Raw genomic sequence first — 25696 nt, 5'->3', positions numbered from 1 at the left:
AGGGGTCAGCTCTGCAAGGGCAGCCCTCTTCAGAGTTGGCGTCATTCACGGCAGTGTCTTGAGCACCTTGTCTCTACCAGCATGTGCTAAGAACCAGGGCTGCAGCCCCAGGCAGGGCCCACCCAGGCCCCCTCCCCATCCTGTCCAGCAAGGCCCTGGACACGAAACGTGGTTGGGTAGATTTCACAGATGGCAGGATGGGCACTGCAGCCAGGGAGGGGGTCAGCAGTGTGGGTGCTAAGGGGACCTGACACAGGACACGCAGGGGTTGCAGGGGCAGGGGTCATCGTCTGGGCAGCCCAGGAGCTGCAGCCACTGCTGCTGGAGCCAGCATAACACACTGGTGCCATGTGCCCAGGGCCTTCGGCCCCTTGCTGGGCACAAGCAGGTGCTGGGTAGAAGAGGACTGATGCTCAAGTATGGGGTCGGGCGTGGGCAGTAATACCCCTGTCCCTCTGACTTCAGCCTGCAACCTGGCCAGTAAGAGCAAGCCCAAGCCACAGCTGGGGTCCTACATGTGCAGGGTGTCGCCTCAGGAACAGATAAGGAAAATAAACCAGAAGAGCTGTACAGTGGGGAGATGTAGGCGCCCTCCCTGCTCTTCCTCAGGAGGTGTCCGTTGACCAGGCAGGCTGTCCTGCTAACACCCACCAGCCTGAGACATGACAAGTTGTCAAGGGTGTGGCTGTGCAGCTGCTCCCCAAGTGTCCTTTGTGGTTGAAGAAATGGGGCTCCATGCAGCTGACAGACCATCCTGGATCTACTGTGAACTAAATGAGCGCTCTTGGCCATGTTCTGGCACTGGTCCCTCAGGGCAATGTCTGAAGGCAGGCCCTGTGAGAGGTCACTGGGTTGGGAGGCTGGATCCCCCCCGAGTGGGATTGGAGCCTTGTAACAGATGAGATGACTGTCAACCCATGGCCCACTCTTTGGTCTCGCACCGCCTCCCCATCCTCCAGAACTGTGTGAGGTTGATGTGTGTAGCGCGAGTCCCCAGGCTGTGGCACCTCGTCGCAGGAAGGCATAACACACTGGGGTGTTGAAAGGAATGGGAACGGAGGGGTGGGGCACTTCTTCCTCTCTGGGTCTCCCAGGGGATGTTCTGGGATCCCAGAAATGGAACACATTTGTCAAACAGTCCCATTCCTGGGAAAGGGTGAATTCAGGAATGTTCTCCACCCAAGCTCCGTTCCATCCATGGACTTCCCTAGCAGAGGAGGAGGGAAGCACATGCGTTTGTCTTCATGCGCGAAGGCCAACAGGTGAGCCACCCAGCTCCTCCTCCGTCCTCAGCCTCCAGGACGTACACAGGTAACCGAGGGCTCCTGGCTGCCCACTGCTGTTCTCCCGTCATTCCGTGCTCCCATGAGAACATGCACATAAACACACTGAAACACGCATGCAAACACGCTTGCTTTAATCGGGGTTTCAAAGAGAAAGCACGTCAACATCTGCTGGAAAACATTTCATTCTCTTTAGGAACAACGTCAGGGGTTTTATTTCCCCTCTGATTTTTATTGTTATACATTCATGTGACACTTCCCTTAGTAAGGAACAGGAGGTTAGCAAAATCAACTGCTCTGATGATTCCACTCTAAATACACATCAACATATCAAAACAACCAGCAGGAAGTTGCAAACGCTCGGTGGATGCTGCTTTGCCAAAACAGCCCATCTGTGAGGAGGAAAAGACTGGCTGTGTCCCCACCCTGCCTGTGGTGTCACCTGCCACTGTGCCAGTGGCACCCCTGCACCTGGGCGATCCAGACACCATCACCCTAACAGCATGCTACAGGGAGAGGTGCGTTCAACCTCAGAGGTGGAAATTAACATGAGACACTGACTCCCCAGCATGAAGCTGACGAAGGTCATGGAATTAACGACCTGTGGTGCCCCAGCAGCCATTTGCAAGTTTATAGGCTGGGACAGTGCCCTCCAGCTGAGCCCACTTAACACCGCTCACAGATGTCTGTCTCACCATCCAGCAGCAGGCTCTGAGCCTGCCTGAATTCCCACACAGAAGTCACACAAACCTATCACCAGTCACAGCCAGGCTGCAGTTGGCACACCCTGGGCTGTGCTGGAGATGCCAAAGCCCTGCAAAGCAGTCCCCACCACACCATCAAACCCACTGCTCTGTGCGCGGTTCCTATGTGTGGCTTCAGAACCGATCCCTCCCCGCCTCCGTCCCCATGGTCACAATCCTCTCCCATGGGACTGCTCAGTGTTCCAGGACACTGTGTTAGGGAAGCACAGCTCAGACACCACCGTGTGAGAAGCTGGTCAGCTACAGCTACTGTTTGTATGTGAACATAGGCTTTTAAAGACGGAAACTGCAAATACCACTGGTGCGCAAAAAGCAGATGCAACTGCAGACACTCGCCTTCTATCTCAAAGTGGGTGGTATGCAACTGCAGGTCCCCATCCCGTGGCCTGTGAGGGTAGGGCCATCCTCCTCCACCACGGCCCATCCCGGGTACCCAGCACCAGGTTGCAGCAGGGGCACCCTGTTCCTTTCCAAAGCATCTTATTCTAGTTCTCTGGACAATGTGCCCCAACAGCAGCGATTGCTACTGAAAGTGCCTGAAGCTTCCTGGAGGGTTTGTTAAACGGCTGTTGCTTCCTGTCTCTTCTGGAGCTCAGAGACCTTCCCTTGGGGCCGTGGGTTGAGAAGCGTTTTGACAGGACAGGCTCCTCGCCTTTCCCACTTCCAGCCACGTTGACGGTCTATGCCATGATCTGGGGGGGTCAACATCGTGTCCTCAGGTCTCCCTTGTCCCACCCAGGAAGCCTGGCGATACGGAGCCAGGGTCTACGGTACACAGCAGCTCCAGCTCACACCTGGATAGGACCTGGCTCACCCAGACCTCGGGTCACCACAGACTGTGGGTGCTGCCACCTCACCACCTGGGATGGCAGAAACAATACAAAAAAAGGAATGGGATGCCAGTGGGTCCCAGTGCCCTTGTCCCCTACTCCTGAGTTCAGCACAGGAGACCTGTGCAAACAGCATGTATGGTCTGAAATATCCCCGCTGACTACAGCCGGTCCCTCTGTAAATAAGGCACCATTTCTGTATCTTTCACATAGAAAGTAAATTACGTCTCAAGCGACTCTTTGGTTAAAGATGAAGTAATTCAGCCTTTTTTTTTTTTAAGCACAAGCAGGCTGCTGATTTTCTATGATTGCTTTTTGGAAGCCTTTGGGAAGAGAAAAGCCATAATTTTTCCCTGAATATATTAGTTTGTTATTGATATTAGCACATGCACACAGCACACAATACTCTTGAACAAGTTAACTTAAACCGGGTTAGCATTTAGGCATCTCGCCAAGGGATGACTGACCAGCGTTTCGAACAGATACCACCCGTATCTGTAACCAGGTACAAAATAACAGACATGTTCTCCAGAGGGCCCAGGAGACTCCTCAGGAGCCTTCGGAAAAGGAGCTGTTGAAGGTTACAAGGGTTACAAAGTGCTCTGTAAATGCCCAGCTCCTACGTGCAATTCCAGCACCTGAAAGGATGCAATTCCGACCCCTGCAGAAAACTGCCACTGTGTGCAATGCTCCTCCACGGAAGGACCCCACGCTGCCCAGGTGAGCAGCAGCCTGTATGCGTGCTGCCATGGCCAAGCTGCCACCCACGCAAAATACCTCTGCTCCTCAAAACCAGTGTCCGTCTCCGTCCTCCTCCTCCTCGTTGTCTAGATAGAGGAGGGCGACTTTCTTTTCGTCTGAGACCACCGACCTCTGGTCCACCATCCTTTGCAGCTGCACCGTCCTATCCAACCCGGCCCGCTCCTCGCCCTTCTCGCCGCCAGCGTCTGTCCAGGCGCCTCGGGCCTCTGTGCCCGCCTCTACATCACTCACAGCCATCTGAAAGGTAAAGGAGGTCTCCCTAGGCCCCCGCGCCACGGGACTGCCATCTGCCGCCTGGCCCGGCTCAGGAGCGCCAGCTGAGCCTACTAGGGCAAAGGTTTTGGTCACAGGGGCGTGGACAACAAAGTGTCCCAGGCCTTGAGTCTCCGTGGGACCCAGCTGAATGTGCCTAAAGGACCGGCTGAGGCTGGTGGTCCCTCCTGCCCCCGCCGGGTCCCCCTCCCCATCCACCATGCCATGGAAGATGCTCTTCTCGGTCACACGGACCGTTCTGGCCTCACTGTGGACCACCCTCTCTGAATCACTCAGCTCCCCTGACCCAGGCCCCAGCCCCTCGAAGACCACCTGCCCGCTGGTCTGCGGCCCGAGGCGGATGTGCCTCACGGCTGTGCTGACCCCCAAGCCCTCCTCCTGAGGATGCTCAGAGTCTCCCTGCAGGCTCAGCCCACTGTGCTCTGAGAAAGGCACCGTGAACTCGATGGGCCCGCGGGGCCCTTCCTTAGGGGCCAACTGCAGGTGCCTTACAGAGGTCTGGATACCCTCTTGGCCTGCCCCAGCCCCGGCCCCGGGCCCCTGCACCGTCACTTCCTTCTCGGCACGGAACTGCTGGTTCAGTCCATCCGTATCTCCAGGCAGCTCTTCTGTGCCCACAGCCTGCTGCCAGGCGGGGCTGGGGCTGCGGAAGACGACTTCTTGGAACACTTGGCTTTGCTGGGAACCCAAGGTGACGTGCCTCATGGAGCGGCTGGTCCCTGCCTGACTCGGGCCCAGGCCGCCCTCCACACTTACCTCCCCGGCTCCAGCAGCGGCTCCCACGCTCGACGCGCTCTCAGTCCTCCAGATGCTGCCAGGGCCCAGCTGCACGCGCCGCTTGGACAAATTCACGTCCTCCAACACGGGCGACTGGGCCAGGCCTGTGGGGCCGCTGACCTCCACAGTGGCCGACACGGGGCCTGGGGAGGCCGGCAGCTCTGGCCCAGCATCTGCCCCATCCTCAGAAGGGCTGTAGAGTTCCCTAGTGGCCCAGCGCTTGAAGCGGAAGCTGGCAGCGGGGGCCTCGGCACCATCATCTGCCTCTGGGCTGCCTGGGGCACGGCCGCGGTGCCCGGCTAAGCTCTGCCGCACCACTGACTCCACGGCCTTCTCAATCTCCCCAGCGTCATCTTTGCTCAGCTCCTCCAGGTCCAGCTGATCGGCATCCACGGTCTGGGAGAGGTTGACCTTGGCGAGCAAGGTCACGGAGCCACCACTGGCGGCCCGCAGCTTCGTGACGTCCACCGAGACACTGCCTGGGTCTCCCGGGCCCTCCCGGGTCAGGGCCGACAGCTCCTCCCTCATGCGTGCTGGGAGGGTCTCCTCCAGCTGCCCGATCACCTCAGCCATCTGGTCACGCGGCTCCTTGGAGACGCCCTGGATGGAGGTGCGGAACTCCTGCGGGACCCTGATCTCTTTCTCAATGACCGTGGGCTCCACGCGCAACTCGCCACTGGCCTGCTCCCTCCAGTGAACGGATGCCACGTCCCCCTCCGAGGTAGCCACGGGGACATCCAGAGCCTGCACAACCTTCTCCCCGCCGGCCTCGTCCCTCGGTCTCCGCCTGCGTGTGCCCTGTGCGATCTCATCCTGCCATGAGTACCGGATGCTGGACTGCTCCTCGATGTGGATCTGCCCGTACACTGAGCCATCGTCTTCGTCCTGAGCCCCAGGCTGCTCGTCCGGGGTGGACACGAAATAGCTCTGCTCCCCTTCCGAGTCACCTGACTCTGTCACCTCTTCCACTCGGGTTCTGTTTTGACGCCCATGGGCTGAGAACATGACATCACCATCTGCGTCCCCCTCCTCTTCCTCCACAAGCCTCTGGGGGCCTGGAACCTCATCATCCACCTCCTCTACCCGGAAGGGAGTGGGCGGCTCTCCCACTTTCCTCTCCCCCACGTAGCCCGTGGGCTCCTCCACGATCTCCACGTTGAGCACCTTGGCTCTCCCGCCCCTGCCCTTCAGTCCCAGGTCGATGATGTCACCAATCAGCCGCTCTGCCGACTTGCCCTGCAGGCTCACGTCGTCCCCCGCACCCTGGCCCAAGAGGGTCTCCAAACCGGCCTCATCCGAAACGTCCACAGCCTGTGTGAGCCTCGATTCCACCACGATCTCGGTCTTTGTCCTCCCAGCCCCGGGCAGCTCTTTCCTGTCCATGTAGGTGACCTTTGTGTCAGGCAGAGCGTGGGTGGATGGCTCGGCATCGGGAGCCTGGGTGAACTGCTTGAGGATGCTGGTCACGATATTCTGAGCCACCGTCTCTGTGGGGGACCCGCTACGCGGAGAGCTGCGGGCGTCTCCGGGGCCCAGCCTCAACCCTGGCTCTCTCGTGCCCACCTCCCCACCGCTACTGCCCCCTGCTTCCTTTGTGCCTGGCAAACCCTTGGGGGACACCTCTGGCCTCACAGCCCGGGATTCCTGTAGACTAATGGAAACCTCTCGAGCACGCATGCTGCTTCCCTTGGAGGACTCCCTTGCTCCAGCTTTTTCTGTCATCTGCTGGCTTTCTCTCTCCCTTGCTTCCTTGTCAAGCTTGGTCAGCTCTTCCCACCTCAAGTTCCTCTCCTCTGAGGCCTTCTCCTTAGAATCAAACATCTTCTCCACTGGCTGTGGTCGGATGGCTCCCGGCCTGCTCCTTTCCCGTTCCCCCGTGGCCTTCGCTTCTGTCTTCCTTCCCACAAGGATGGTCCTGTCCTTTGGCCCTGCGCCGTCAGAGCCACGTGCCACCACATCGTCCCGCCGTTCCCAGTGTGACTCCAGGATGCTGGTGGACCCCTTGGCCAGGTAAGTGGGAGCATCGCTGGCCCCTTCAGGTTTCGGTCTGTCAGGGAGGGTTTTCACTCGGGCACTGGTGCCTCCGAAAAGCCCAAAGCCGTTCTGACCCTCAAAAGTCTTCCCATAAGAGTACTCCCGCTGGGTGGTGGCCACGGACGAGTACCCGGAGCCCGCAGGGCCTCTGCCCGCAGTGCCTGTGCTAAGTGAGGTGGTCTTTGGCCGTAGGTGCCCAGGCAGGTGAGAATCCAGGGCCGCCTTCTGCCTGGCAAACAGGTTGTGTTCATTCTCCCTCTGCACCAGCGAGTCAGTGCAGCGGTAGGTCGTGCTCTTGAGCTCTGTGGGAAAGGAACAGACCATCCTTTAAGACAGCAGACACTTTCCTGCCTTGGTGCCAGTCGCAGCCTAACAGATACATACCCTTGGCACACCAGGGTCCCCCCGCCCCGTCAACCATCCTCCATCCATCCATCCTCAGACTCTTTACCCACCCTGAACCATGAGATGCAGTGCTGCCAACACGAACACGGTACCCCAGGTGCCAGTCTTCGAGTGTGCGCTCACCTGCACAGAACTGCCTCAAACGGCCAGCACACCCACAACACTACGTCTTGGAGTCATCTGCCTCTCCTTGCTTGAGAGAAATTCCCTTTGCTTGCTTCAGAGGATGAGCAATCTACATCGTTGCCCGGTTCCCAAGGGCAAAGCCCGCCGCTGTGTAATATGTTCTCGTCTAGCCCTGTTCCTGAGCCCACAAGGGATTAAGGATTTACCTTCCTTATTCCTGGTTTCTTCTTTTTTCTTCTTCTTTTTCTTTTTCAGAGTAAAGCAGTCAAACTGCCATGCTGTCACCTATCCTCATGTCACAATCCTAGGTTTGGAGGCAACCCTGGAGGAGGCGGGCTTTGCTCTGGCAAACACACACAGTGCTGCCCCCTGGTGCTGCTGTCAGCATCACAGCAGCAGTGGCCATGATAACCTGGTAGGGGACACCTGCGGCCCACCTGCAGGGCCCCAGTTCAGCTTCCTGCCAGTGCAGACACTGCAAGGAAGGAGTGATAACTCAAGTCACTGGCTCTTGCCATCCACGTGGGAAACTGGGGTTGAACTCCTGGTTTAGCATCAGCCCTATCCCAGAGCTGTGGATGTGACACGTCTCTCTTGCTCTCTTTCTCCTTCTGTGGCCAGGGGCTGGTGTTGTTATGAATGCTAGTTTGAGTCCGGGTTGCTCCACTTCCAGTCCAGCTCCCTGCTGGTGTACCTGGTAGAGAAGTGGAGGACGGCCAAGGTGCTTGGGGCCCTGCCAGCTCTGTGGGAGATCTGGATGAAGCCCTAGGCGCTTGGCTTCAGGCTAGCTAAGCCCTGACCATTGGGACCATGTGGGGAGTGAACCAACAGGCTGATCTCTCTCTTCCTCCTCTCTGTGGCTTTGTCTCTCTCAAAAAAAAAAAGTTTTAAAAATACAATAAAATTTATATTTTAAAAAGGTGGCCAGCAACACCCTCCATCCTGAGAGTGTCCCTCCTTGTCTGTTTTGGAGTCCTCCGTCTCTCCTTGGCTGAGAGAGCTCAGGCCCTCCTACAGCAGCCGCCATCAAAAGCCTCCTCCTCACAGACCCCCAAAGTCAGGGAAGAGCCAGAGCAGGCACGTCCATGGCAAGGCCTCCCGCAGGTCCATACACCGAAACATCTTCAAGGCGAAAGTGCACAGACCTCTTGGTGCTTCATGCAGGAGCCACAAGAAACACAAGGGGTCATGGACTACTTGGAACCTGGCAGCTCTGGGGCCTGCCGCACCCCCAAACAGCAGCAAACAGTCACCCGGACCTTGCAGGACACAGGCCTAAGTGGGAAGCCAGCAGCCAACAAGGTCCCAACGAGTGACATTTAGCTCAAAGCTCACTTCCTTTTAACAATATGTATGGGGTCCGGCCGTGTGGCCTAGCAGCTAAAGTCCTCGCTTTGAATGCGCCAGGATCCCATATAGGCACCGGTTTTAATCCCGGCAGCTCCACTTCCCATCCAGCTCCCTACTTGTGGCCTGGGAAAGCAGTCGAGGACGGCCCAAAGCTTTGGGACCCTGCATCCGTGTGGGATACCCGGAAGAAGTTCCTGGATCCTGGCTTCAGATCGGCATAGCATCGGCCATTGCGCTCACTTGGGGAGTGAATCATCGGACGGAAGATCTTCCTCTCTGTCTCTCCTCCTCTCTGTATATCTGACTTTCCAATAAATAAAACTTTAAAAAAAAAAACATGTATGGTTGTTAAAATAAGTCTCACTTACACATTTTTAAGTCTCAGCCTGGAAACCAGTGAATGAATGAAACCATCAACAGAGACCCTTTGTCCTGCATTCTGCTTGGTTCTAGAGTCCTGGCCAGCAGCCACCATCATGTGTTAAGGCCCGGGTTCAAGTCCGCTTCCAATCCAACTTCCTGTCCCCAAAAGTAGGCCACTAAGCAAACCGTGGAGCCTGGGGAGTAATCCTTATTTTATTGATGCTGTGTGTTAACCACTGTCAGGCAGGCCGGCTACCCACGGCCACTTACGTGGATGTCTGTGCTGTTTTCCCACCTCAGTCTCCAAGTTGGAATGTACACCTGCCACGTCACCTGAGGCTAGGTCCCTTCAGGTCAAGGGTGGTTAAAGCTGACATGACTGCTCGAGACCGCAGTGCCCAAGCTCCCCTTGAGGATTCTGCAGTTGGCCTGCCCCTGTGCACAAGGTCTCACACATACACTGTCACACTCCAGCCTGGAAAGGGAAGGTGTGTCCCCTGCCAGGACGGCATGCCCATCTCTACACTTGTCTCCTCCACCTGCCTACTGCCTGTTACCCCATCCGCTCCCTGCCCCTCACCATGCTGGCTGGGAAGCACTCCCCAGGCCTGTGCTGCATAAACTAATGCCTCCATCAGGTGCGTCCCCGCCTTCTGCCTCAGCAGGAACCACGTCACGTTGGACTTACTTGGCACCAGACAGAGAGATGCCCTCCCACTTCCTGAAACACGCATCTCACTCGACTGTCACAGGGAAGTGTCACGTGGCTATCTACCACAGGAAGCCCATCTCAGAGCCGAATCCTTCACTCTCCGGTTTACCTGGCAGTGTGCTTTCAACGTGCTTGGTCCAGATCAGGATCTCCGGGTTGCTTTCGCCCTCCAACAAAGCCCTGTAAAAGATGGCCTTTTAGGAAACACAAGTACAGAAAGCACTTCCCATAACATGTGTCACGTGGCCAGGGCCAGTGGGGGCCGTGCCCTGGGGGGCATCCAACCAGGGCTACAGTGTGCCAGTGTCCGCTGCTCCGCTCCCTGGCGCCCATGCGCCACCTGCCACCTGCTGGATGCTTGACCCGTGGCTGCTAAATACTCAGAACGAGCAGGCAGGGCTTCCCAAGGCTCTCTCCTTGCCAAGCCAAGGCATGGAGGAGTGCACATAAGACAACACCAGAGACGGGGAAGGGGAGGGTCATGCCCAGCACATGGATCACCTGGGCAAGGGGGGCCCACGACAGACCCGAGCCTCAGGGGTCTTCCTGGATTCGCAGGAACAGGCAGCCTGCAGTAGGCTGCCCAGGAGCACAGCAAGGACTGGCTCTTGTGCATGAAAGCAGCCAGCCTGCACCTGTGGATCTCACATGGGTTCCACGGGGCCTCCTGGGAGATGAAAGAGGACACGGAAGAGGGACAGGCACAGACAGGAAAAATAGCCGTAGCACTGCCCAGAGGCCCCACTCCACCCCCTGTCCCCTTAAGCAAAATGTGACCGGATAGTTTCTTTGGCTCTGTCTAGCTCTGAAATTCTAGAAGCCTAGAGTCTTTGTGAAGCTGCCATTCACATCTACATCTGGCGGCCCGGGCACCGAGCCTCCAGCGGGCTTACTGGCAGAGGTCAGCACCAAGGTGCCAAGCAGAGACCCCTCAAGGCTGCAGGCAGTCATGGGCACAACAGTTGTAAGAGCTGTGTATACAGTCACCAAATCCCTGTTCCCAGGGGTGGACTCAGCCCACCTCGGCAATACCAAGGGAGCTGCCGACAGCTGTGTTCAGGGACAGGGGAGAGTCCGGCTTCCCGCCCACTGAGTCAGCAAAGGAGGCTTGAGGGAGTTTGGGAGGAGTCTGCGGGTGGGTCTGCCGTGGAGGCAGTGGCATACACATGCTCACATGCACGCACACGTGGGGCGCCACGGGAAACCCGGGGGCCAGAGGCCAGAGCACAGTTCTCTCATGGGGTGTGAGCCAAGAAACAGGAAACAGGATACTGGTCCATGGTCCACACCCACATGACCAAGCACTTTAGGTTCCAGCAAACACACACACAGGCTTCTGTGGCCCAGAAAACCCTGCAGCCTGTGTGTCAGAGAAGCATCGGGGGTAAAAGCCCGGCTCCAAAGGGCTGCACCCTGGATGAGAGCAGCAGAGGGGAGACCCTGTCCTTGTTCAGCACCCCTCAGATGGCTCAGCAGCAGGCTGTGGACCCAAGGCCTTGGTACTTGGCTCCTGGCAGGGGAGGGTCCAGATAAAGAGCCCTGGGCCAGGAGGCTAAGTGTTTCCCATGTCCCCTCCCAGCAAAGCCTCACCAGAAGAGACCTGAACCTGGGAGACTGGGGCTCCCAGGCCTCCCCGGCCAGGCTGCCGGTCCCTGCCAGGGCTGAGTTGGCGGCATCTGAGAGACTCCACAAGTACGCACCTGACTCAGAGGTGTGTGCCATTGTGCTGCCTGGCAGGTGCATGGCTCCTAGCAACGAGTGTGATGCTCCTGCTATGGAGGGGCTGCCTGCCAGAAAGCGAGGCATGCATCACCTGCTCCTCCTAGGGCCTGGGATACTCAGTGGGGCACTGGCCACCACACTCCCACCTCAGGGGCATGCCCAGCGACCCACGCTGCATGTGGTGAGAAACACAGGAGGCCAAAGAGGGCTCCTCTAAAGCTGTCCAAGGAACAGCTGAAGGACACAGCACATGCAACGTTAAGTAACGGGAGAGCAGTCTCTGCCACCTGATCAAACCTGTCCATGCCAAGCCATGAGCAGAAAACCACCTACAGGCCCTGGGGATGCCCAGGGGCCAGCCTCAACTTTTGGCTCTCCCTCTTTCACAGCTGAGTCTTCAGGAAGATGGGTCACCGCACTGAGGAAGCCCAGCCTGGTGTGGTAGGGAGTCTCTGGCCAGACCCGAGACCCACCACAGGGCTGGGATAGCTGACCCCATAGGGTCACATGGCTGCCTTCACCTCTGTGGGCACTATGTGGACACACTGTGTGTACACCACATATGGGAGCAAAGGACGACAGATAACCAGAGGATAATTCCAGAAGCAACATGCAGGTGGAGCTTGCATGGGCCTGGGGTCTGGGGATGGTCCATGGGACCCTCCTCCCCAAAACAGGCGCAGAGCTGGAGAAGAAAGGGACTGGGGTCCTCAGAGTGTGAGACAAGAACATCAGAGCTGCCTTGTCCACCTGCTCCTCATGCCCTACAGAGTGGGCAGGCACTGCCTGGAACACCCTAGATGTGGGGCCATGACTCAGGGTCCCTGGGAAATCTGCTTTGTGCCCACAAGGAGCAGAGTGGGCTGGATGGGAGATGGTGGGGTTACACCACCTGGCTTTCTCTCTGTGAAGGCTGATGGCACAGAGGCCACAGTGCCCGGCTGATCCCAGGTCAGTCCTGGAGACTGGAGTCAGAGGTTCTGTAGGGGTAGAGAAAACAGGGGCATCGGGCGTGACCTCCAACTCTGCTTCTGCACCTGGAATTGGGGCCCAAGGCTGCGATCCACTCTCCCCCAGAGCTGCAGTACAGACGTTCAGGACGCGTGCCACATCCATCACCCCCACCACCTCCTCCTATGGCCCCAAATGAGAACAGCTGCTTACCCAGCATGCACTGGTCACACTGAGCCTTACCGTTCACTGAACATCACCCTTTCATTTGGCTGGCACTCAGAAGAATTAGCTAAGCCTCTGCATTACGTATTCTCAAAATGACAAGATTCGAGTAATTCCAAATATCCCGCCCAGCAAGCAGATAAGTCTTGGGGTTAACATATTTCAATGAGTCTTTAAAAAAATTAGATTTAACTTACAAAAGAAAAAAGCACTTCTCTAAAAGGCCAAGAAAGTCCTGAGCGCTGCTGTCCTTTGAACTCACTGATAAAGGGTATAGCTCTCATCAGCTGCTGGAAATGATGGTTGAGCTGCCCTTGCCTCCGATCCCACGCACACCAAAAATATCTGGGAAAGGTGGGGCTGCTGTTGTGTATTAAGCTGCTGCCTGTGGCCCCAGCATCCCATACAAAATCTGGTTCATGTCACGGCAGCTCCACTTTCAATCTAGCTCCCTGCTTATGGCCTGGAAAAACGGCACAGGATGACCCCAGTGTCCGAGTCCCTGTATTCATGTGCGAGACCCAGGGGATACTCTAGACTTTGGCATGGCCCAGTCCTTGTGGCCATTGTGGCCATTTGAGGAGCAGATGGAAGATGTCCCTCCCTTCTCCGTTTCTACCTCTCTCTCCAATTCTGCCTTTCCACTCAATAACAACAACAACAAACAATAACAACAACAACAAAAGCCTATAATATATCAGTGGGGTGGGGGGCAATTGCAGCAAGTACCAAAGAACAAAACTTGAACTTGTCATGTGCCAAGCATCATTCTGAACCCACGGGGCTGAAGCAAGTGGGACCCATGAGCTGTCCCAGCGACTCAGGCCTGAGACTGTCCTGCCACTGCTCTTGGTATCCTGGCATGGCAGGTGAGGCCTCTAGTGGCCATGTCCAGACTTGTGTCCTTGTGACTGTCTCCTAGACAATTCAGGGTCCTGCCACACATGCAGTGCTTAGACAATGTAAGGTATGTGGGGGCCCGAGAGAGCCTCGGGGATCTCTGCTTGGCACCCTGGTGCTGACCCCTGCCAGCAAGCCTGCTGGAGACTCAGCATATGGGGTCCATGCAAGGACTATGCCCATTCTACAGGCGGGACCTGCACACCTGCAGCCACTGGTACCCAGCGCTGCTGGAACCCACGCCCTCGGACAGGAGGGCACGACAGGCTGAACACTGGGGCTTTGGCCGCACCCCTCCTAGTGGGAGGGACGTCTGGATTGCGCCCCTCCAGACTCCCAAGCAGTCCTTTCCAGGAAGCTGCTTGGTGGAGAGGGCTCTGCCTGAATTCCTTTGGCCTAGAACACTGGGTCAAGCAGCCCATGGTGCTTGGCTCATGGCCAGTGAGCTTACCCCATCACAGCTGGGTTCACTGAGGCTGCCCCCGCCCCAGTATTGAGCCCCAGAAATCCCACAACCCTCCTGTGGCCTCCCCTCCCTCACCCACACATACCAGGCCCTCCTGCTCCTGGGTCTGCCTTCATGCCTCCCACCCTCACCATCCTTGCCACCCCTCCTTGTCTGCCCCTTCTTCCTTCTCCTGCATCCTGCCCTCTTCCAAGACCCGATCAGCCACCTCCCCTCCCTCTGGGAGCCCTCCCCGGTCATCCACTCCACCCTGATCCCTGGCAACCTTGCACTGAGGCACCCTTTACAGTACTTCCTGTTCCCCACCATGCTGGCTGCTATTGCATCTACACCACCTTACCGCAGAATGCATCTCGCTGGCCGAACCCCTGCAGTCCCCGCTGAGCCTAGCATCACACCCGGCACCCTGAGGGTACAGACCCCAGTTCACAAAGCACTCCCAGCTCTTGCTCATCCATCACACACAGCCTTCCATAAGTGCTGCCCCACCTCTCCACAAAACCAAGCTACCCAGGAACACACAAAAAGCTGAGCAGAACCCCAAATGTCATCCTAGCTTAAGCCTCAACTCTTCACCCAGGCTGTTCCCTCTAACTCCAATTCTCTTCCCACAAGACTCAAGCATCACCTCCTCCAGGAGGCCCTCTCTGGATGCCTCATTGGCCTCTCACCATAAGCAGCACATCATCAGCATCATAATCATCCTAAAAATGAAGACAAGAGCCACGCCTCTACCACCGTCTGCCCACAGCAACCCAGTAGAGCCGACACTTTTCTAACTCCAGCATGGACTAAAACTTGAGGTTACAAACCTCAGGATCCAATCTCGGGCTCTGTTCTGAGATCCCACTGTGGTGGCTCGCCTCTTTGGGTAAAGCTCTGGAGACAGGGAACACTGCCTGCAAAGTCCTAGGACATGGCAGGTGCCGAGCCTAAGCAGGGTGCCCTGGACTGCACCTGCGAGCAGATGGCCGGGGGTGCAAACAACCTGGTGAGACCCGACCCGCACCTCATCAGACCCTCGCAGGGTTTTTGGGTTCTCCAGGCAATGCCCAGGTACGGGCCCTGCTGAGAACCACCCCGATCCTGTATTTGAGCTTCTCCCCTGTAACCACTCTGCTGCCCCAGGGAACAAATACACTTCAGGAAAACCTCAAGAGCACCTGCAGCTTGCACAGTCACCAGGGGGGTGGAGAAGGGGGTCTGAGGGCCACAGGCAGGTGCAAACCTCTGTGCAGTGCATGCCACCCCCTCTCTGGGAATCACAACCCCACGGGTAGCCCTACAGTAACGGCCACCTGCAGAGTGCCAAGGACTCACCCTCAAACCCACCTGCCAGGCCAGGCACCAGCCACTTCCCAGCCAAAGAACAATGGGATGATGAAGACTTCCAGCTCCAGACCCTTTGAAGCTTGTTTTATTAGTTTATGTTTATTTTATTAAATCACAGATTCACTGATGAATGACAGGTTTGTATTTGGAAACTGTAAACACGTGACATAATCGTAAGACCCTCTTCTTGTTTCTCCTGTCCTGTGAGGGTCTCAGAAGGGTCGGGGGAGCTGGCCAGCCTGACCACCACAGGCAAATTCCCACAAAATGTACACTAAACATCAGGCCACAGCCACTGCCCTCCCATGAGAGCTTCAACTCCCAGGCTGCACAGCGGGAGGACCATCAGCTATGCCCCTTGGGAAGATCCTAGGAAAGTCAGTGGGAAGCAACAGCAGGAGCAACGCCAATGCCAACTCCTCTGCCCCACAGTCCAGGAGTCAGGCTTGAAGAGCAACAGGGCACTGACACGTGTCCCACGAACTGGAGTAGCAGCAGACTTCTAAACACCCTACAGGGTAAACGGGCTAATCTAGAGGACACTCAGAAGTGGATGAGGAAGATTGCTGAGCTTTGGTCTATAGGCAGGAACGGGGCAGAGTTCCAGCACTGCGGTACGTCCCAGCCACGTCCCAGCTGTGTCATTCCTGCAAGGTACCTAGCAAAGCAGCAGAAGTGGCCTGAGTGCCTGGGTCTCTGGCACCCACATGGGTGGCCTAGATGGAGTACGTGGCTGCTGGCTGTGACCTGGCCTGGCTCTGGGTATTGTGGCCACTTGAGGAGTTAGTCAACAGATGGAATCTCTCCTTGCCTCTCTCTCTTCCATGGGTTCATCCCAGACCTACCATAGTGCTGGGAGGCAGTGGTACCCAAGATGGTATGGCAGCGGTACCCACAGCGGCCCCAGGCCTCCTGGCAGGCTACCTTGTGCGTCCTGTGCAAACTTGCAGAGCAGAAAGAGGCACCACGAGACCAACCCCTTGCTCCCCATTAAGCACCGTGCTCTCTGAAACTCCTAGGTGATAGCCAAGGCAGCCAGTAACTGGGTTAGGGAAATGCCAGCAATGCACTAACGCAATTAATTCCATCCCCTCTGAGAGGCAGGCTGCAGATGCTGGGCAGGCCAGGCTTGTGATCAATGCCCTCCAGAAAGCTGGGCAGGGAGGGCAGGGAGTGGGTGCCCCCTAGCACAGAGGCAGGCCCCAGTTGGGAGATGGATAGCTACTCACATAGGCACTCCGTTGTTCCAGGACCAAGATGGAGGCAGTCCAGAACAAAGGAGACAAGAGCTCAGACCACAGAGTTGAAGCCTGGAGCCACCACCTCCCATGCCAGCCCCGACAGCAGCTTCAGCAAGCAAGTGGCAGCACACATCTGATGTCACGGTCACACAGCACGCATGGGGACGTGCATTTAAGAGGCTGGCTGCGTGATCTGGGCTCACTCCAGCCAGCCCACCCCACATGACTGGTGGCAGACCAGCCCAGCACTTTGTCTCCCAAAGACAGGGGCACAGGCCAGAGCCTGCGAGCCAGGCCTTGGGGACCAGGCCCCCTCTTTTAACTAACAACATGGGCCTGGGAGGCCATAGAGCTGCTGGGGATGCATGCTACCATGGACAGAGCCAGGGCGCAGTCAAGGTCACAGACCCGGACAGGCGGCTGTCTTCCCTCTCTCTGAGCCTGACCACTGGTCCTGTCTGCAGGACTCGGCTGTGGTAGGGGTTTCAGAGGGACATCCAGCACAGCCCCCACTGGTTTGACCCCAGGATTTACCCCTCAGAGGCTCCTCCAGGAACTGCTGTGGGCAGCCTCCGTGGGCAGGGCCCTCCTCCCAGAGGGCAGCAAGGGCCATGACGAAGGCTGAGGGCTCAGACTTGTAAGACTGGGAGGCCAAGGCTGTGGTGGGCATGGCAAGGGTCCCACCCCAGCCAAAGCAACCCAGGCTACAGGACATTCCTAAAGCTGACAGCACAGCCAGACCACAGCAAAGGCAGCCATGGGACCTGGCCATCTGGGCCTCTCCTGGGCTTCAGCAGGCTTCCCTCCCCCAGACCATGCACTCTGCCTGGCTTCAACTCCACCTCTAAGGCCGTCCCCAGCACTCACTCACTCACAGGATCAGGCTGTGCCCTCCACAGGTCAGCAGCAGAAGGGGCGTCATGTCAGCCTCCCACACCTGGCAAGGCACAGCCCTGAGCCTCTGGCCTCTGGGTCCCACCTGGAAGGTGGGCCAGTGGTCTGCAGGGAGTAGAGAACACTGCCATAGACTTAGCACTGTGTCTGGTAGGCAGGCAGAGCCCTTCCGAGTGGCTGATGTCATAGTGCAGCAAGCCGCCAGGAAGTGAGAGGCACTGTGCCCCGGGTGCAGGGGTCATCATGGCAGTACTTAGATGAGCCACTCTGCTAGCCCCGTAGGCCACCCAGCAACACCTGGCAGCCTTTTCCTCCACCCCACCCCACCCATCCCTTCTGTTGAACTGGAATAAACATCTCTTCCATAAACAAAGCCGCTGCCTGAGGGAGCCACACTCATTTCATCTCTCAGCAGAGAGCAGCCCCAATGGAGCCTGGGATCGATTGGACACAACAGAGCATGAGCAGATGCACTGGGCTTTCCCGGCTGCGTCTCTGAGCAACGTGCGTTCACTCGGGCAAACCAGGTCCCTAACTGCTACAGCTCAGGAGCCCGGGAGCAGGAACCAGGGGAAGGGCAGGGCTCTTTCTCCTTGCCTGGCCACACCCAGCACCGCTCTCTGCTGGTCATGACACAGGGGCCCCTTGGCTGACTTGATCGGGCAGACCCAGCCCAGCATCCTTACCTGTAAGTCGCCACCTCAAGGCTAAGGCCAGTCTTGACCTGCACAAGGTCCTGATAGTCCCGAAGCCGGTCAGCCATGGCCAAGGTGAGGGCCGCCTTCTCATCCTCCAGGCAGTCGATCATTCTCTATAAACAACAGAAGGATCTCAAGGTCAGAGAAGGGGAGCTGCACTGGGTCAGACACAAGGCACCTGCAGCCAAGAGCATACAGTGCAAGGGGATGCCGCCAGGCTTATGAACTGCACGGTGGCGGCTTCATACAGCCCACACAGCACACGCCTGCTGACCCAAATTCATAAGACAATCGAGATGACCGCCCCCATCCTCAACTTGATATTGACATTGACAGTATCTGCTCATGAATGCATACAAAGGCTTCACTTGAGCCATTGTAGAGTTTGGCATTTTCTTTCTAGCAGTCCCACCGCCCCGTCACTCTGGGGATCAGTTAACCAACATCACACTGAAAGGCAGAGGCAGGTCCTGTCACGGAAAGCAGCCTTATTCCCAGCATCATCACCAACAAGAAGCTACACTCGCAGACAGGTAACATTTCAGAATTTAAAAATGGCAATACAGCAGGACTGCTGCTGGGATCTCGCCAGCAAAGGCCTGGAGCCAGAAGCTGATGTGTCCTCCAACAGGCCAGGGAGTGAATGGTCTTACTGAGACCTCACCCTGGATCGTTCGACTTTAAAATGTATGATCTGCAACAAATAATCCTGCTTCGAGCAGTAGCTCTGCTTCTAAGCCAGTGATGGCCACTAGGCCCTCTCTGTACACAAAAGGGGCTAGAAACCCAAGTGAAACCCACAGAGCTGTCAGAGCACACAGGTGCATCGCAGAGCCACTGGCGAACGTGCCAGCGTGAGCTGTGCTAACGGATACCAAGGCTGGCCTGACGAACACCCGAAGAGGCTCAGGAAGCGGACCCTCTGGCCTTTCTACGTGACTCTCAGAGATGGCTGGGTCTCAGTGTCAAAACCCTGTGCTCCCATCTTAGTGAGAACAAAACCTTGGACTCAAGGATTAATATCAATTGTGCTGAGGGGGAAAGGGTTCTTTCTTTTTTATTTTTTTGTGGGAAGGGTTGTTTCTAACACAGGAAACTGAACCTAAACGTTTAGAACATGAGGGCTTGCAGCAATTTCTCCTTTACAAAGCAGTTGCAGGGTTGGCATCCCACATCTAGGGTTGGTTCAGATCCCAGCTCTCGTACTTGCACCCAGCTAATGCACCTGAGACAGCAGTGGGTGATGGCCTAGTGCCAGGGCGCCCGCACCCACGTGGGAGATGCCGATGGGTTCCCGGCTCCTGGCTTCAGCAGAAGTACTGCAGCTATTTGGGGAGTAATCAATACCTCTCTCTAGCTCTCTTCCTGCCTTTCAAATAAGCAAATACATCTGTTTCTTAAAATCAGCTTGGAAAAAATTACCAAATGAGCTCAGTTCTCCCAATACAAACGTCCTAGGCAGAACAGGCTTTCGCAGCCTTGTGCAAGGCAAGACACAGCCTCTCTCTTTCTGGGAAACACAGAACACACCCACGCAAGATGAAGAGCAAAACCAGGCTCAAGCTGAGAGCAGTGCCGATCGGACCTCACTGCCAGCTGCGCCAACCCTCTCAGGCCCGCGAGGGAAGTCATCCCTCCTGGAAGCAGGCATGGAAGGTTGACGGGCTTCCAGAGCCTTCCAAAGAGCTGCTAGCCCCTGCGGGCGGAGCCAGGCTGCAGACGTGGGCTCGGCTCTGCCAGAGGTTTTCCAGCTGGACCAGGAAGCAGTGCCCCGGATGCTGCAGAAGCCTGAGGGAGGGGATCTCTCGTTCTCTCCCTCTGCTCCTGGCCAGTCAGTGGTACAGCATCACACAGAATCATTGAGATGCTAAAATCTGAGCTGGTTTCCAGGCTGTGACAACCCCATCCAGCATGGACTCAGTGCCCATTGTGTGGGTACACCTCTAGGTCAGCAATGCCCCAAGCCCAGGTTCCTCCATCACAACCCCAGCGTGGGCATGTCATACCACATGGGTAAACTCCCACCCATGCCACTGTCCTGCACCAGCAGCCCCCTCCTCCTGCTGCTCGGGCCTCACTCCCCCTCCAAGGTCATATGTGGTGGTAAACACTGCTGGCTTGCCTTTTCCCAGCCCCTTACTGCTGCCCCAGGCCAAGCCTCCAGCACCACCGCCCTGATCATCGCGACAGGTTCCTAATGAGGTCTCCCGGACTCTCCTCCAGCACAATCCGTTCTCCTGGCAGTGAAGGGGGCGCCAAGACAGAAGTTAGGTCCCAATCCCCTCTGCCCACAAAACCCTGGACCCTCCCCCAGAGCTCAGAGTCCTAGCATCACCCCCTGGCCATCTGTGCCTGTGACCTTGAGGCCAAGGAATTCCCTGTATGTTGTTTTTCACTGTTCTCTCCAGGCCTGGAGGTCAGGGCGAGCTGGGCACAGAGCATGGCGAGCATGAGCTAATGAAGTGAACCAGGAGCCTCTGCCACACCTAGGGAAACTGAGTCACCGAAAGGTCATGACCATAGCCTGCCAAGGGCAGTAGAAGCAGAACTTAGACCCCGACAGGACGGTCTCTCATGTCCCTGTCATATCCATCCAGTCAGGTCAAGAAGACAGCTCAGCGTTCCAGGCTTCCACCTGGCATCCTCAGACGTACAAGGTGGCCCGAATCACACAGACAGGGCTGGCGCTTGGCTGCCCGCCCCTCATCTGCTCTGGCAAGTGTGAAGCGTGGGGCAGATCCCCCTCCCCAACCCAGGCCATGCTGCAGAAGGGAACCCAGAGGCTAGGAGCGGACAGTGTGTGGGGCCACCCTGCCAGGACACCCGACTCGCACTCCTGCCTAAGGGTCATAAGGAACACAGAAGAAGTGAGCAAAAGAGATGCCATGCTGGAACTACTGTGCCAAGTTGGGCAGTGTCTTAGGATTGCAAGCTAATGGGGCACCCTTGGGAGGGGAGGACAGTGCCCTGGGGTGCCCAGAGAAGGCTGGCCTGGCTTCACTACCAATGTGACTCATGTGCCTCAACTTTATGTCCTGTGCCACAGAGCTAACGCTAGAAGCCACCTCTGCACATGGACGGAAGGACTGATCATGGGTAGCTGTGAGGGGCACACAGTGAGTAAAGCTGATCGTTCAGCAATCCAACATTTCTGATGCAATGCTACTTGTGCTAGTTCTTCAAGTATGTTCAGTCTATCCAAAGCGGATGTCAGTAAAAACCGGGGGAAAAACCCTGTCAGTAAACTCGGGCTAAATCCTCACTCCCTGCTCTTCTGCATCATTCCCACTGCTTCCATGATTGGTGTTGGATCTTTGGGGATGGCTCTACTATGACCAGGGGATGCTGGGGTCAGCCGCAAAACAGCCACTGATGCACCTGCCACACAAACCCAGGGCCTCACTGATATTGTCCCTGCACTTCAGCTGAGCAGAGAGGAGCCAAACCAGTCGTGGAAGTGTTATTAGGTAGGAAGCAGAGGCTGAGGCCCCAGCCCCAGGACCAAGGGAGAGCTCAGGACGGGCACTTCTCCAGCTGGGCCTGGGGCTCCTGTGTCAGAGAGGATTGGCCAGAGATTCCAAGGGCTTGAGCACATCCCCAGCTGCCCCTTTGTCAGGCTGCCATCCTCTGTCTCAGATCTGGGGTTCAGGGGGAGATGCTACTAGAGAAAGGGAGCCTGAGCTGACCTAGTTGAGCTTCAGTCGCACCCACAGCGGCATCGCCCAAATCCTCTGGTACGACACAGAGCGTGGGGTGCCAGGAAAGGGGTTCCCTGGGTAGAAGAGTTGGAGGACTGCATTTTGGAGCCCTGACACCCATGGGAGCCTGTGTTAAAGGTGCCTTTCCACTTGCTCACAGGGGGCACGGGGCCCTAGGGAGACCTTGGCCACCCTCAAGAAAAGAAGCAGTACTCTGGGGTCTCTGCAGATGGCCACGTGCTGCAGCCAGCCCCACACAAACTCCATCTGCAGTAACTGTCAAGAATGAAGAGGTGGAGGCATACAGAGCTTACCACCTACAAGGGGATGTCCCGGGCAGCCTGACCTCTCACTGCCTCCCAGTATTTCCCTTTGGCCTCCGGCTCTTTGAATCCTAAAGTCCTAGCCGGGTGCCAGGAACCTGCTGATTCCTGGTGAGCCACGGCACCACCACCCCAACCGTCACCCAGCCCACACCTGCCTTTGCTTCCGATTTCGAGAAAAGCAAGAAAGTGCTTTGATCTCAAAGCTTCGGTCCACTGCTGTGGAGTACTTACTCACTCCTGAGACTGTGCGGATGTTCCTTCTAACCACCACCCTGAGCCTACCACGAGGACCATTGGGACCGTTTCCAATTCTGTCTGAGGCTGGGGCACAGAGCCGGGCCTGGCCCGACCTGGAGCCAAAGGCTAGGACAGGCCTGGGTGCACAGGCAGCAAACTAGGCTCAGGTGTCAGAGTCTGGACTGATTTACTCCGAAATAGGAGCTGTTTATATCTGTCTGCACTTGTAATAACAGCCCAGCAGCTCGACTTCCCACAGGGCTCCTACTGGGCAACTGAGGCACACTTGCATTGTAAGCAAAGTTTCTGATCCAGCACCTAGCTTGCCAGGGTTGCCACACCTGCCCAACGCGCATGAACAACAGCCCCTGGAGAATCATCACCAGCTGTCCGCAGCTGAGAAATCATCGGAGCAACTAAAACCTGTGTTGGAAGTGAACTGAAAGTTCTCTCCAGAAGAGCCTTCCAGGAAAGACCACATGAGACCACACCCCAGCCGGGCGGATAGGGAAATGCTGTTCCTCCGGAAAACTGGAGGGGGTCCTCCGCTGACACGAAGGCCCTGGCCTAGCAGATCTCCGAGCCACTCAGACTGGAAAGAGAAGCCTCGCTACGCCGGTCACGGTGCACCCCTGGCGACGCTCCCCAGCCCCAGCGCGCTCCGAGGGCGGCCTTGCATGTAGCACCGTTTCCCGTCCCCTCATCCCCGTGCCCGTCGCCCCGACCTGGTGCTCCTCGGCCTGCAGCCCGTACTCCTCCTGCCTCCGCAGCAGCTCGTCCTCCAGCCGCGCGCGCAGCTGCTCCAGCTCCAGCACCTGGCGCCCCAGAGCCTCCGCCTCGTGCGCACACAGCCGCGCCTCCTCCTCGGCCTCGCGCCGGCTCTCCTGGCCACGCCGCAGTGCCTCCTCCAGCTCGTGCACCTCGTCCTCGTACAGCTGCACCGTCTCCTGCCACGACTCGGCGGCCAGCAGCGCGAAGCTGTCATGCACCTGTCGCAGGCCCGGCGGGGGCGCGGCGGGGCCGGAGACGCGGGCGCGGTAGTGCATGGTCAGGCTGGCGGCACGCGAGCGCAGCTCCCGCACGTCGCGCTCGTGGGCCGCGTCCAGGCCGTGGCGCTCGGCCTGCAAACGGCCCAGCAGTGCCTCGAGGGCGGCCTGCGCGCCCAGCGCCTCCTGAAGCTCGCGCTGCCGTGCGCCCAGCTCGGCGTCCAGGCGGCCACGGGCGGCGCGCGCCTCGGCCCCCAGTTGCTGCAGCTCTCGCAGCTCGCGCCGTAGCGCCTCGCACTCGCTCTCGGCCCGCTCGGTGGTCCAGCTCAGCTCCTCCAGCTGCTGCCGCAGCCCGCGCGCCTCCTCGGCGTAGCGAGCCTGTCCCTGGACCCACAGGTCCTCCTGCGCGCAGCGGCGGCACAGCTCCTCCTCCAGGAGCTGGTTCTCGCGCTCCAGCTCCCGCACCCGGCACACGTAGTCATAGAGCCGGGCGTTGAGCTCCTGCAGCTCGGCCTTCTCGTCGCCCGTGTGCAGCCGCCAGGACAGCATCTTGCTGGGCGTGCGCGGTTCTCCCCTCCGGCCTCTCCGCTCCGCTCTGCCTCTCCTGCCCCGGTCTTGTCCCCTCCGCCGCGCCGCCCCGCGCCTCTCCGGCCCCGCCGCCGCCTCGGAGGCCAGCCGACTGCGCTGGGAAGCCGCGGGCCGTCGCACTTAGCGGCCGGGGCGGGTGCGACCGCGGCCTCCAGCCAATCGGAGCGCGGCCCGGCGCGGCCTCCGCGGCCGCACAGCGGCCTCTGCCGGACTTGGCAGGGCGGCGCAAAAGCGTCTTTCCCAGGGACCCCGAGGGTCGCCGGCCACGGAGGACCCATTCGGGTGCTGGTTGGGACTGGAGTTGGGGCTGGGACAGGGTCTGGAGGAGGAAAGCAGGGGAGGACACCCTGGGGCAGCCCTGGGACGCGTACCCGAGACACGCCGGCATTCTCGTGACTTTCACGGACGGAAATAGAAGCCGCCGCTGCTGACACCTGCCGGACATCTGGGCTGCTGCGGGAGAATTCGCATCGGAGTATCTTCAGATGGACGCCTTGTCATATTTTAAAAAATACTACAGGGCCCAGCGCGGTAACCTAACGACTGAAGTCCTCGCCTTGAACGCGCCGGGATCCCATATGAGCATCTGTTCTAATTCCGGCGGCCCTGCTTCCCATCCAGCTCCCTGCTTGTAGCCTGGGAAAGCAGTCCAGGACGGCCCAAAGCCTTGGGACCCTGTATCCACGTGGGAGACTCTGAGGAAGCTCTGGGTTCCTGACTTCGAATTGGCGCAGCTCTGGCCGTTGTAGCCACTTGGGGAATGAATCGATGGATGGAAGATCTTCCTCTCTGTTTCTCTTGTTCTCCGTATATCTGCCTTTCCAATAAAAATAAAGAAACCTTTTTTAAAAATACTACAAATGCGGGGGCCTGTGCCGAGGTGTAGCACCGCCAGGCCTCCATCTGCAGTGCCAGCATCTTACATGTGATATGTTTGAGAACCCAGCTCTTCCACTTTTAATCCAGCTCCCTGGTAGTGCACCTGGGAAAGCAATGAAAGATGGCCCAAACGCTTGAAAACCTGCACCCACGTGGCAGGAGCTCCCGGCTCCGGATTTCAACCAGCCCAGCTGTGGCCTTCCAGCCGTTTGAAGGGTGAATCGGCTGATGAAAGGTAAAAGTTTCTTTCCTTTTTGGAGTTTTAGGTTTTTACCTCTTACACAAATTAACCTTGTGGGAGGAGGCACGACTTTCCAGTATCCATTTCGGCCTCTCTGGATTATGGTCTCTGAAGACCACAGCAATTCCATGGGTATCCGGCCTCTGTCTGTATTTGCTCTTACGTTTGTCCCCACCCACACCTACCGAATCTTTACAAATAACTTGCTCAAGGATCCAGAGTATGTAAGTCTGGGAAGAGGAGTGAGACCAGGAGAATGGATGAGAGCAGGTGGACAGGGTCTGGCTCAGGAACAGAGGCTGGCTTGGAGGGCAAAGAATGGCTGATGGAGAAGATGGCCCCTCACAGCAGGGAGCAGGGGGGTGGTGCTCCAGGAAGCACCAAAGACAGGCAGAAGTGAGAAGCCAGGAAGGGTTGGAACCGTGAAGTTGTACTGGGGTTCTGTCATTGCTGGCACACGTCGCTTGTCAGGTTAATTGACAGCAGATAAGGCATGGGAACAGAGTTCCTGCACCCCGCCCTGGCTACCTGCTCTCGCACCATGTAAGTTAATGGAAGGTGTGTGAAGTGCACCTGGCCCCTCCTGCCTTCGGCACCATTCACAACAACTGTCAGCTGGAAAGTTACTCTGGC

General features: G+C 57.6%; 1 protein-coding gene across 1 annotated transcript; it reads right to left on the bottom strand.

Moving 5' to 3' along the window:
• Positions 1–1400: 1400 nt before the first annotated feature.
• Positions 1401–23904, bottom strand: SYNM (synemin). Its single transcript, XM_040969677.1, has 4 exons — positions 23095–23904; positions 18097–18221; positions 9789–9859; positions 1401–7025 (listed from the first exon to the last, which is right to left on the bottom strand). Exons 1-4 carry the CDS (start codon positions 23902–23904, stop codon positions 3664–3666), a joined length of 4368 nt encoding a protein of 1455 aa, XP_040825611.1. The 3' UTR covers positions 1401–3663.
• Between the last annotated feature and the right edge of the window lie 1792 nt (positions 23905–25696).

The sequence above is a fragment of the Ochotona curzoniae genome, unplaced genomic scaffold (assembly GCF_017591425.1).
Source record: "Ochotona curzoniae isolate NIBS_2020 unplaced genomic scaffold, NIBS_Ocur_1.0 scaffold_4701, whole genome shotgun sequence".
NCBI classification, from domain to species: Eukaryota; Metazoa; Chordata; class Mammalia; order Lagomorpha; family Ochotonidae; genus Ochotona; species Ochotona curzoniae.
The sequence above is the reverse complement of the archived record's forward strand: the minus strand, read 5'-3'. Positions and strand labels throughout refer to the sequence as shown.